The sequence below is a fragment of the Sturnira hondurensis genome, unplaced genomic scaffold, assembly GCF_014824575.4.
Source record: "Sturnira hondurensis isolate 20B ecotype Veracruz unplaced genomic scaffold, ASM1482457v3 Scaffold0002840, whole genome shotgun sequence".
NCBI lineage: Eukaryota > Metazoa > Chordata > Mammalia > Chiroptera > Phyllostomidae > Sturnira > Sturnira hondurensis.
The window spans coordinates 24,142,528-24,154,928 of NW_028075471.1; the positions used below are offsets into that span (position 1 = coordinate 24,142,528).

Sequence of the window (12,401 nt, forward strand, 5' to 3'; positions counted from 1 at the left end):
CATCATGTTCTCTTCTTCGTCTCTCCCTACTTCATCCTCCTGCCCGTGCCCTGTCCCCCTGGACACTTACTCTCGCCTATCAGCCGGTTAAATGACCTCTTCAAAATTCAGTGAACTCTGTCTCACCTTATCCCTCCTCTCAGGGGTCCTGAGTCCATCCCCCCGATTTACGGTCTGGATGATATCATTCCTGCCCATCTCTGTCCTGGAAAGATGGCCCCTAGAACCGGAATCAGGGCTTCGGGCCTGGTTCAGCCAGTACAGAGCACAGGGAGCCTGACGCGTTTCTTGCTCAGGCACACGGCTTCTGGTGACAAAGGCTGCGTTGCACTAGCTTCCCGTTCCTGAGAACGGGCCGTTCTCGTCCTGTTGAATTATATTTTTGTGGGTAGAGTGAGGATAATGATAATACATTCAATGCACTTCCTAGTCACGACACTTCTGTTTCCTCATCTGTGACATGAAAATAATAAGGCCTTCTTACAAAGTTGCTGTGAGGGTATAAGGAGATGTTCTGGTTACAGCACTTGGCCAAGGACCTAACTCCTGTGCACCCACTGCCATCTGCTACCACCACCATCATCATGTAAGTCCACACACAGACAAAACAAAACAACTTAGTCTTTTACACAGTATTTTTTAACTTCTATTCACTGATTTTTAAAGAGAAAGAAGAGGAGAGGGAAAGGGAGGGAGAGAGAGAAATGTCGATTTGTTGTTCCACTTATGGATACATTCACTGGTTGATTCTTAACATGTGTCCTGACTGGGAAGGGAACGTGCAACCTTGGCACATCAGAATAATGCTCTAACCTACTGAGCTACCCAACCAGGGCACAAATTCTTTTGTTTGTTATGGAAGGACAAGAACTCTTCTTTTCCACCCCATAGATATCCACAAGTATGCAGCACAGCCAAGGCCTTGGGCCAGCCCCTGGGGCTGGGCGCTGTGGACTCCTTCGTGTGGTGACCACGTGCCCTCTGCCTGACTCTAGGACATTTGTGGGACAGAGCCGAGGATCAGGGGGCCACTAAACAGAGGAAAGTGCGGTGCAGGTCAGATTCACAGGGTAACAAATCTGAGGCAAACATTGCTGGGAAAAGCGCTTTTCGCACGGGTGCTGTGCATCCATTCCATGCTCTGTGTTTCCCCGCTTTGTTCCCCAAGATGCTTTCTTAGCGCCATTGGGCTTATAAGTCTTCTCCAGAGCCAGCCTCAAGCATATCAATGTTAATTAGCACTTGTTCCAAACTTGCCCTGCAGTATATTTTGCCAAAACACGACACCCTGCTCCGTTGGAGCAGAGCAAGCTGCAGCACTCCTGGGAGACGCAGCGAGAAGAACGCGTTCTTCCAGAGCCGTGTTCTTCCTGCCCTGGGTTCTCCTTTCAGAAAAATCTTACTTTGGCCTAAAAGATTTGCAGAGATAAAGGGGTTACAGGCTTCGTGACAACCAAGGGACAGAAAAGTAAAGCATATGTGTAAGGAGTTTTCACTTAAAATTGTGTTCGATCCCAGCAGTCCTTTTGTAAGGCATACAAATGGCATAATGTACGGGTAATCTTGTCCCACCTTCCCTCTCTCCCAGCCCTGCCTCTGCCTTTACCCTCCCCTCCCCCATCTTAAGGACATAAAAACTTGGGGTTCAGAGCTTTGTATCCCCCTGTCTAGACTAATGTCCCACAGAGTAGATGACAGCAGAGAGAGCCTCCAATCCAAATGTCCTTATTCCTTTGACCCTATATATACATTGGGTTTCTTTGAACTCAGAACAACTTCTGCATTCAGAAGAAATAGAAGAATCCAGGTAAGTTACAAGCTAAACAGGCTGTGGGGGCTGGTTTGGGAAGCTAATGCCATCTTTAATTTGCTCCTTTTCCAAAACACACCACAGCTGACTCAGACCTCTCATCTTCTTGGAGAGGCTTCTTTCTCGGTCACACCCGCCGCCCCTGTTTGACCGCATGCCCCTCCTTCTCTGCCCTGCCTGTATCCACAGGGTGTATCATTATTCAGCATTCCATGTGCTTTCCTTCTTTGTTCAAGACCTCCCCTGCTAGAATTGGCTTGGGAGGACTTGTAACACAGTAGGTGTTCAAGCTGTACTTGCTGAATTGATTACACGCGAAAGAATTCAGTGCCGCTGGCCGTGCATGGCTCTCCCTGACCACCATCCCTCCTTAGGGCCCAGCCCACAAACAGGAAAGCAGGCTGCCTCCCAGACGACCCTCCTGCCTCTGCTCCACTCGGAATCACCCTGTCCTTACGACAGATGCGTGTGGAAGTCCCCTCCCACGGAACACCGTTCCTTCTGTGGGTGATTAATCCCCCTGTGGTGTGGATGAGCTTGTGACTCACAAAGAGACATTCCTCAGGTTCAGTGCCCCGTGGCCCCCTCCCCATTCCTCCGAGTGGCTCATGGTCTATACGCGGGGTGTTCTGTCAGGCGCAGGGGGTGTTGTTATTGTTGGCTGACATCTTTGGTCTAAGGTGCTTTGATTTGAGTGTTCGTTTACCTGCCAACTCTATTAGCAGGAAAACCATTGTCAAGAGTTTCCTTGCAGACATGCTGTTGGAATGGCACATGCACAGGCCTCACTGTGCCAGGCCTGTTTTGGGTTGAAATTGGTGGATTCAGAGGACAAAGTTTGTGAGTTTGCTCTTCATCTTATAGTGAAGATGTTAAAATACACAGCGTTAAAAATGTGTGTGTAATGATACATATATACAGTAATAAAATAAACTAGGTTGTAAAAATCTTGGAAACTTGTAAAATTTACAAAACTTGGAAAAAATGGAATGGGTAAAAACCAAAACCTTTCAAAGCATTCAAATATCATTTTAAGTGCATTGAAATATGTTGCTTTTCTTCTGCAATTCCAAGTTCATTGCCTTCCCACGTATGAAAGTACTAGACATTTGTAAGATGGAGATCACTGTGTCTACAAATGTACTCTTTTAAACACTCCTTGGAAAGGGTAGTTAAGATTTATTTCATCCTTCTGTGGAAATACTGCCATTTGCAACAATAGGGATGGATCTTAAGGGTGTTATGCTAACTGAAATAAGTCAGATGGAAAAGGACAAGAACCCTATGATTTCATTTATATACAGGGTATGAAACAAAAAGCAACAAACAAAGACACCGGCAACAAACAAAGACACCGACAACAAACAGCACGGTGATGACCGTGGAGGAAGCGGATGGGGGAGGTGGCAGAGGGTAGAGGCGGGGTAAATGGTGACGGGAGGAGACCAGACTTGGGGTGGTGGGCGCAGCACAGTACACGGATGCCACAGTATAAAGCTCTACACCTGAAAACTATGCAGTGTGATTAACTACTATTACCCCAACAAATGTATTGGAAAGTAATAAAATTTTCATCCTGTTGGGGGCTCCATTTCTCTTTTATGTGTTTCCCAGCCAGCCCAGGGCATTGGTGAACAATGACATTATAAAAAGCTGGTCCTTGTGGGGATGGTGACTGGGCACACTGCCATTCCCCCACGGGTTAGAAAGCGCGAGTGTTTTTTCTTGTGCGCACTTAAGTCAGAAAGTTCTATAAATCTCCCAGTTGCATGCATATTTGTGTGGTGGTTGCTGCTTCTGGTAATTTGCTTTCTTAATAGAAAAAAGAGAGACTTGCTTTTGAAAGCTGTGTTAAGTAAAAGTAAATTCAGCCTAGCCACTCTCACCAGCATTTACCTTCCAGAACTCTCTAGTGGCACTTTGCTTTCATTTCTCACTCCCCTGTGCACTCACCACTTACTCCCTCTTTGCTCTGGGGAAAGCAGGCTGTCAGCATGCCTGTCTGAGTTCGCTGGTTGGCGATGAATTTCTCCTTTTTTCTTGCAGTAATAAGGAAAGGGCGGTATGAAAAAGCATTCAAGCTTTACAAATAACCAATAGAGGAAAAATAGATGGTATGTGTGCATGGAGAATGTGTGTTTGAATCCAGGGCCTCTTTCACTGGTTTTATAGCTTGATGGCAAAAAATACTCGGCAAGTGTGCCTGTGTGACTGAGTTATTCTCCATCTGCGCCCATAAAGCACAAATCGGATTCTCCCGGCTGTGAGATCATTTTGTCCAGGCATTTGGGAAAAGACTTCCATATAGCTGGACCCTTGGCGGCCCTGTCATTTTATTCCTTTTAGATGTTCCTTCTCTTCTAAGTGCTGCCACTATAAAGTGTCAGGACTGGTCGCTCTGAGCCACCACCCTGCCAGGCTGTCATCCTGTCATCACACCTCATAAATGAAACGAGAAATACTGAAAAATGGTGACATTTGACAACACCTTTCTATTCAACCCCAGTATTTGCCTTCCAAATGGACATTTCAAGTAATGTTAATTCAGCCTAGCAGAGGTGGGCCTTTTTCTTTTCTTGGAGATTAGCAGTGAGGGTGGAAACCCTTTTATAAATGTATAAATAGAATATATTTCAATTTTATGTGCATGCTATAACACTGTATTTTATGAACTAAAGTTTCCTTCATAGAGTACTTTATTGCCCGTCTGAGTGTATATAAAAGGGTTTTAATTTTCCTTTCCCACTAGGTGAAATGAGGAATGATTTATACATCACCATAGAAAGGGGAGAATTTGAGAAAGGAGGCAAGAGTGTGGCCAGGAATGTGGAAGTGACGATGTTCATCGTGGAGAGCAGCGGCCAGACCTTGAAGGTACGGCAGTTGGGGGTAAGACCGTTCCATCTCGTTGCTCTGGGTCCAACAGAAATGAGGTCAGCTAATTTCTGATCTGAGTTATTTTCCATATTTTTCTCCTCTGCCCTTGTGTGTTTTTAAAATCATTAAAATGCCTTTCACAAAGGAAAGTAAAAAAAACCAGAAAGGCTCCTGTATTTTGTTGAATTAATCGTGTCAACAATTTTCTCATAGCGGTTATTCTGTAAATACAATATTTTATGCCATTTCATGTTTTCCCTTCCATCTGCAGTAGTTTGGGGGGTGAATGCTCTGTTTTGGCACCCAGTGAAAATGAAAACCCAAACCATCACACTTTTAATCCTGCGTATTTTCTTGTTGACCAGGCAAAGGCCTGGGGTGTGAAGAGTGAGAGAGACGGCCACAGGGCCTTTCACGGAGGATGTGTGCCCTGTGACCCTGGGGCCCATGGAGTGTGCCAGGGAGGCACAGCACGGGCTCTCACTGAGGAGGTTGAGACCTCCGCTTCAGCCTTGACCTTCACATGGGGCTTGCAGTTGCCCATCTTGCCCACACCCCCCGAGGGCCACCCTTGGCACAGAAGTCCCTGGGACACCAGCCTCAGAATGAAACGTCCACAGCTGGCTGGCGGGTTACACCCCGTGAAGTGGATGCTACTCAGGGAGCAGGCAGACTCAGCAACGCAATTGCTCATCTGCTCTCAAAATCCTCTTTCAGTGGCGCTGTCATGAACCGGCCCATTTTCTCTGGCAGGACACTATCTCCTTCGGCTCCGGAGAGCCGCCCGCCAGCGAGTACCACTCCTTCGTCCTGTATCACAACAACAGTCCCCGGTGGTCCGAGTTGCTGAAACTCCCCATCCCTGTGGATAAGTTCAGGGGCGCGCACATCCGCTTCGAGTTCCGGCATTGTTCCAGTGAGTGCTCTGTGCGGTTGGTGCTGTCGTGTGGGGGTGGTCTGCTCGCTGAGCTGTGATGTGGGTGGGCTGATGTGCAGGCTGTGTGTGATGACCCAGAGACCTCCAGGGGGGGGGACCTGGAGCTGGAGGAGTCTAGAGAGACAAGGGGGCTCATTCATTCATGAAGAACCAGTAACTTCCATGGAAACATAGAGGGAAAAATGCCTGTGGAAACCTACAGTGTTCCTTAAATTGATCACTTTCATTAAAATCAGCCCATCACTTTCATAGTCTAGAAGTGTTAGAAAAGACACAGCATGAAAAACTTGACTGGCTCTGGTGGTCTTAGGCAGCCCTGATGCATTATCTGATACCTCTCCTTCCAAGAGCTCATCCAGCTCTCAGGGGACCCAGCAGGGCCTCCCTGGGTGTGTGAAGTCACTAGGAAGGCCTCTGATTGGCTCAGATGTATATCTGATTTGCACATATCTGCATCACCATGCAGCCTCAGGCAGTATTCAGATGAGAATCAAGGAAAGTCAGTCTGAATGGTTCTTCCGGGTGATATGAGGTTATGGCCATATTTTACAGATCTGAGAAACCCAAGGTGTAGAGATGTGACGAGATTTGTCTGGGTGAACATTGCTGCTCATGCAATCACCATTTCTTGTCATCTCTGTTTTCATTCTTTTGTACTCACTACCACCTTCTTAAGTCCCCTCCTTGCCCCCACCACCTCCGAGTCTAGGGACCCTCTGGTATTCCCTGTGTCACTGAAGTGTGTCTTATTCTTACATGTGACCATAAGTAGCAAGCCCCTGTGCAGTCCCAAAGGGATGGAGGCATGGCCAGGTACCTATGTGGTGACGTCACCTGCAAGCTGTCACTCAGGCAGGATTCTGGGAGAGAAGGACTTTGGCCCTGGGACTATAGCACATGTCAGAATTGTCTCAGGGAGCTCCATAAATCAACTTTTGTGGGTATTTCAGAAGGGAGGGAGGTGACTAATGGGCTCTTAGCTTTCTTCCAAATGCTCAGAAGAGCTCATGGCCCACGGGCGCTCTGTCTGCACCCCTGTGGCTCTAGGGAGGGAAGTTCCCAGGGCGAAGCTTAGAGTCTCCTTTTCCACGAGCAGTGACCAAACGCATTTCACACACATTTGCTCCTGCATTCATTCACCTGCGTGTATTGAGGGCCTACTGTGTTCTCCGCACTCTTTGAGATACCAAGGTTAGAGTGAAATAACAGATAAGAACCCGTCCCTCCACAGAGCTTACATCCAGAGGTGGAGGTGGGATGTGAGAAGATAACCAGCAATACACGAATTAAAACACACACACACAATTTCAGATACTGAGTCCCTTGAAGGAAGTTAGTTGAGAAACGTAACTTGCAGAGTCAGGGGCGGGCCCGTGGGGCTGGCAGGAGGCTCCTGTAGTCAAAGCTCCATTGAGGTCAAAAGAGCTGGTGAGGTGGGTTTTATTTCTTGGTTGATAATCAGGCTCCTTGACAACCTGGGTCTCTGGACAGAGTTGTGAGAGTTGTGTAAGCAGGTGCTTAAACAAGCAAGTCTTCTTTTCTCTTTCCCCCCACAGCGAAGGAGAAGGGCGAGAAGAAGCTGTTTGGTTTCTCCTTCGTCCCCCTGATGCAGGAGGACGGCAGGACGCTTCCCGACGGCACCCACGAGCTCATCGTGCATAAGGTAACGGCGGTCAGGTGATGGGCCGGCTGCGGAGGGACAGGCGGAGTGACGAACCCGCTGTCTTAGTGTCTCTCCGCCCAAGACACAGTGATGACTGGACAGAATACTCCTTTGGAAAAGTGCTGGCAGGCAGAGTGCTTTTTTGAAAGTATTATTTCTATATGTTGTCATATTCTAAAACATATTTTAAAGGCAGTCTGTTCCTTTGTCTAAATTTAAGTGTAGGGATTCCGGGTTGACCTCAGAGTCCTTTCCATTGCTGCGATGGGATTGAGTAAGCCTTACCAGAAAGTTCTCACAGCCTATTCATCTCCAGCCTTATCTGGAGCGCATCCCCCAGAGGTCACATTCCAAGGTCGGAGGTGTATTTTCCTGTCTGCTGCTCTGCCTGAGCAAGCAGAGGGTGGCTGTACTGTGTTATGACAACTTCAGCGGTTCTTACTTTCTATTGTTTGCATCAAAATTTGTCCTAAGAACATTGGGAATGAAGTACACCACAGTAGGCAATGGAAGGAAAATTTACAAAGCTCGGGTCCTGAAATGTCACCTGAGAATACCGGTCAGTGTGTCTGCTTTGGAGAGTGACTACCTAAGTTGGTCGTCTCACTGTTAAGTAAGAGGCTGTTTTGGTGAGATGTAGGAAGTGACAGGCAGCATCTTCAGGAACAGTTTCCCGGAAGACATGGCGATGCTCTGTCTACAGGTCTGACGTCATCTCTGTAGAACATGGACCGTAACTCAGAAAACACAGGGCTGAGCTCTTTCCCCTGGGAGCCCAGGTGACCGGTGTCACAGGGGACAAAGAGTCCCTGCTTGACGGCACATCAGGGGTGGGCTCACTCCCTGTGGGTCGGGGTGGGGGGGATATTTGGGGGCAGGTGCTAAGTCTCCAGTCAAGTTCAGGGTCACACCTCTAAGTGACTGTGCGTCCTATTGCCGCCCCGAGACCTCTGAGCACTGGAATGCCAGGCGGGCAGGGGCGGAGCCTGCTTTTCCGTGGGAACAGTGAGGAGGCCGGCTGCTCTGAGCTCCCAGACGGAGGGCCGTGCTGCTCCTGTAACCAGGGGTCTGTGGGCTGGCTGCCCGAGAGCAGGGCCAGACTTTTCTCAGAAACGCAGCTTTGAATCCTCTCAAGCTTTTGCCTGAATTTTCACCAAGGATCCAAATTCTGATCCCTAAAGCAGAGGAAACGTTAGTTGAGCTGGAACAATTTAAAGGGCAGGTGTTCCCAATAACCTCCCCCAACCTCAAAGGGGGCTGGAGGTGGTGTCCGCCGACTGGCCCATCTGGGGCAGAGCTGCATGGTGCTGGCCCCTGGGAGGCCTTAGCGTCCCAGGAAAGCCCTGCAGGCCCAAGTTGTCTCATGGTTAGGGCTGTCCTGTGTGGCTCATTTAAACAGGTGTAGGGCACTCGCCAACCATAACACTTTTGTTCCAAGTCCGGCCGAGGCAGAGCTGGGCCAGTGAGCTCAGTCTCAGTGTAAGGCCTGGCGGTGTGTGATCAGGAAACTGGATTTTGGGCATAGTGTGGAGCCTTCCTCTGCGTGGCAGGAAGGTATACGACCTGCTGATAATTGCAGCTTTGAACTTCATTGTGTTTTCAAAAACTAGGGGAAGAAAAGATGAGGGAGGAGTGGATTTTGAATCATGGGTGAAACGTGTGGCCCACTCGCTGAGGAGTTGAGGGGACCGGTTGGGCATCGAGAGTGGAAGAAGAGCTGGATTCCAATTCCGGATCCGGTGTAAAAACGTAAAACCAGAAGAGCCTTAAAAATACGAGTGAACGTTGTTATAGTACTTTGTACAGGGTGGTGCAAATATTAGAAACAACTGCAAAAAATTGTGAATTGGGTTACATCAAATTTAAATCTTTTTGTGGGTAAAACCATCATAATTGAGGCTGAGAGACACAGGACGAGCAAGTGTAGGACAGTTGACCGAGGTGATTCCCAGTTCACCTCGAAGTGTCACAGATCATAAGAGAACGGAAAATTGGGAAGTGCCACAAACAAGCTATTCAAAAATAATCAATGCAAATATATAAAATACATGAATAATCAAAGAAATGTGCATTAAAAAATAGGAAATCTTTTGGCCTGTTACATGGTAAAGATTTTTAAAACCCACAATTGGACAGGGAGATTACAGGGACCAGAACACCTCGTGCCTTTCCAGAGGAAACGTGAATGGTGTTGTCTTTCTGGGGGGCAGTTTGGCGGCACGTAGGTCATTTCCGATGTGTGTATCCTTGGACTCAGTACTCCCACATCCTGGTATTTAAAGGAAGAGGATAATCCAACACAGTGGGCCAAGATGATTCAAATATGATTATCACAAATTCCTTAAAACATGGAAAGTTACTAATAACGTAAGTCTGGTTAAGTGACACGCAATGATTCAAATGCTGTATATCGATCGAGATAATGTTTAGTGGATGTTTTTATGTGCATAGAAAAATGTTCATGCTATACTGATACACCACATTTTATAGAAGCATATACTTATGTTTATAAATATGCACACAGGATATATTTGTGTGTATAAATAAGCAACCTGGAATAACACCAATATGTACATATTTACACAGATAGATGCTTGCAAGGGTGTCCTAAAATATTAACACTAACTTTAGTTTTATTTTTACATTGCTTATTTTTTGTTAGTGGTCAAGTATTATTGTATAACCTTAAAGCTTTTATTCATTTTGAAAAAACAAACATTGGAAGAGACAGAAAGTTAGTTCTATACCACTATATTCTGGAATTTTATCTAACTACAGACCATTCTTCGGTCATATAATCTTGACTTTAATGTTTATACTAAGATTTTGAAGAAATGTCAATTGCCTTAGATCTTTTTACACCATATTCTGCGTTGTTTGTTGACAAATACTGTCTATAAAATCAAGGGGTGGTAAGAGATGGGAAAAATGCTCTAAAAACTGTGTCATCTTATTAAGTTATTTCACGGCATTCTGGTAGAATCATCTTCTTTCACTTTTTAAGAGTATTTTTGGCGACCCCTCTCCAGCTACCTGCTGGAAAACAAGTTAAGAAAAGAGACTGAAATAATGAGCGTAAGAGAATTCATTTTCCAAAAGTCAAGTCTCCTACAGGGAATGGTGGGAGGGTCCAGAAAAGGAGGGCAGAACCGAGGAGCTGTGTCCTCAGGTCTCCCTTCTGACCCCTTGCACAGAAGGATTTTTTGATTGGAAATGTATTCAGGACTCTTCCAGGTCCAGTATTTGTGTATGAGTGAATGAGTATATGTGTGTGCCATACACGTACAAACAACAGAACAAGCAAACAGATACTGATAATAACAACAGTAATACAGTCTACCTCTGAGGCATTAGGGTTTTGCACATTTATCGTTGTTGAGTGACATCACCATAGTGTCCCAGCTCGGCCAGGTTGGGGTCTTGCTTATGAGAGAATGGATTCCTTATAGTGCAATTTATTGGCTTCCCAACCTAGAGCATCTGGGCAGAAGGGCCACGTAAGAAACCAGCCAAACAGAGGCTGACCCTGTTTCCTGTTGGGGAGGCGAGGGGTTCATTTAATGTCGTGGCCTGCACCACAGGAGTCTGTGGGCCCATGTTTCCTTCCCCACACTCAGCTTAGCCCCTGAGTCAAGGCTGTCTTCTGCTGGTGGACGTGTCCAGGGCCACATCTTCTTTCTTGGTCACTTCAACTCCAGTGACCTTTCTTTGTGTTTTGCTTTTCCTTGGGCCTTGCTTCATCCCCCACCAACAGGACCCCCCACTTAGGTGCTAAATAAATACTGGATGGATGGATAGATGGAAGGCTGAGTGGGTGGATGGATACAATTATTCAGAACCACTTCTAATCAAAAGTCTTAAATTCCCAATATTCTGACATGACCTTTCAACCTTCCAGTTTTTTGTCCATACCTGTTTTTCCCGTCTTCTCAGTATACCCATCTGATGTTCCTTTCTCCTTTTTCTTACCCCGGGTAGCCCTTGATCCTTGGTTCTGCTACACTTGCATGGGAATGAAAACCAGCCCTAGGTCAGTCTGTCGACATTGCCCTGTCCGCTCCCCTGTCCCCTCCCCTGTCCCCTCCCCTGTCCCAGGCGGTTGAGCATTACTGGGGGAGATTGTACAGTTGTGCACGTCAGCATCAGCCTGATGGGTGTAGATGCAGGATTGTCAACACTGCAGGCAAACTAATCAGCTCCCTCCTTCTCTGTCCCCACGAGAGCCATTTACAGGACCTTACCATCCTGCCTACTCCACTGCTTCCTGTCTACTTCACAGAGAAAACAGAAGCCACCAGACAGGAACATCCGTAATGTCCTGTGCGCTCTCCCTTGCCACCTGCAAACGTGGCTGCACCCTTCGCTTCCTTCCTGCTTCCTGTCCTGGGGGCTGGGGCAAGACTCCTTCTCCCTAAGGCTGAGTCTCCCACCTGCTTCCTTCAGGATCCTCCTCCCTCCCACCCCTGCCCCAATCCTGCTCCTCCCAGCATGCCCTCTTCCTTCTGTGTCAATAACCACTTCCTCTCTCCTGTAGTTTCTCTCAGATTATACACATGCCCATGTCTTTTTCTTTAAAGCAAAAATAAAAAAATCTCAGTAGCATCCACCCTCTGGGACCGCTCTCCATCACCAACAGCCTGCGTGAAAAGCCACCGCTCAGTCCCTGTCTCCACTTTTTTATGTCCTGTGTGTTCCCCAGGCTGCCTCTGTCCTGCCGCTCAACTGGAGTTTCTCCCTCCAAGTCCTCGGCACTCACTCAGGGCTTAAAGCCCCTTTCAAAGTCAGCCCTTACCCGACTTCCCTGTCGTGTGTCACCGTGTTGATTACCCTCCTCCTGGGACATCTCACACGCCTTGTCCTGCCTGCCTGTGTCCTCCTGTGAGCCCTCCTTTTTCTCCTGGGAGGGCTTTCTCTCTCACCTATGCCGTACAGGCTGGTGTGGTTGTCTTGCCCATACCTGGGAACCATCTCATCTGTGCCGTGGTTCCGTTGCCACAGCTCTGCTCACAGCGGCCAGATCTGCATTTCCAGGCCAGATCTCTTACCAGCCTCTTGAACACCTTCTGTCGGATTAGCCAGAGACACCTCAACCTCAGTGTGTCCCAAACAGAGCC

General features: G+C 47.4%; 1 protein-coding gene across 1 annotated transcript in view; it reads left to right on the plus strand.

Annotated features, from left to right (window-relative positions):
- DOCK4 (dedicator of cytokinesis 4) overlaps positions 1 to 12,401 on the plus strand; it is a 314,794-nt gene that overhangs the window by 203,730 nt on the left and 98,663 nt on the right. Inside the window, exons 14-16 of the mRNA XM_037041295.1 lie at positions 4,560 to 4,684; positions 5,441 to 5,603; positions 7,181 to 7,287. Of these exons, the coding sequence (XP_036897190.1) occupies positions 4,560 to 4,684; positions 5,441 to 5,603; positions 7,181 to 7,287 (395 nt within the window). The remainder of the gene's footprint in view (positions 1 to 4,559; positions 4,685 to 5,440; positions 5,604 to 7,180; positions 7,288 to 12,401) is intronic.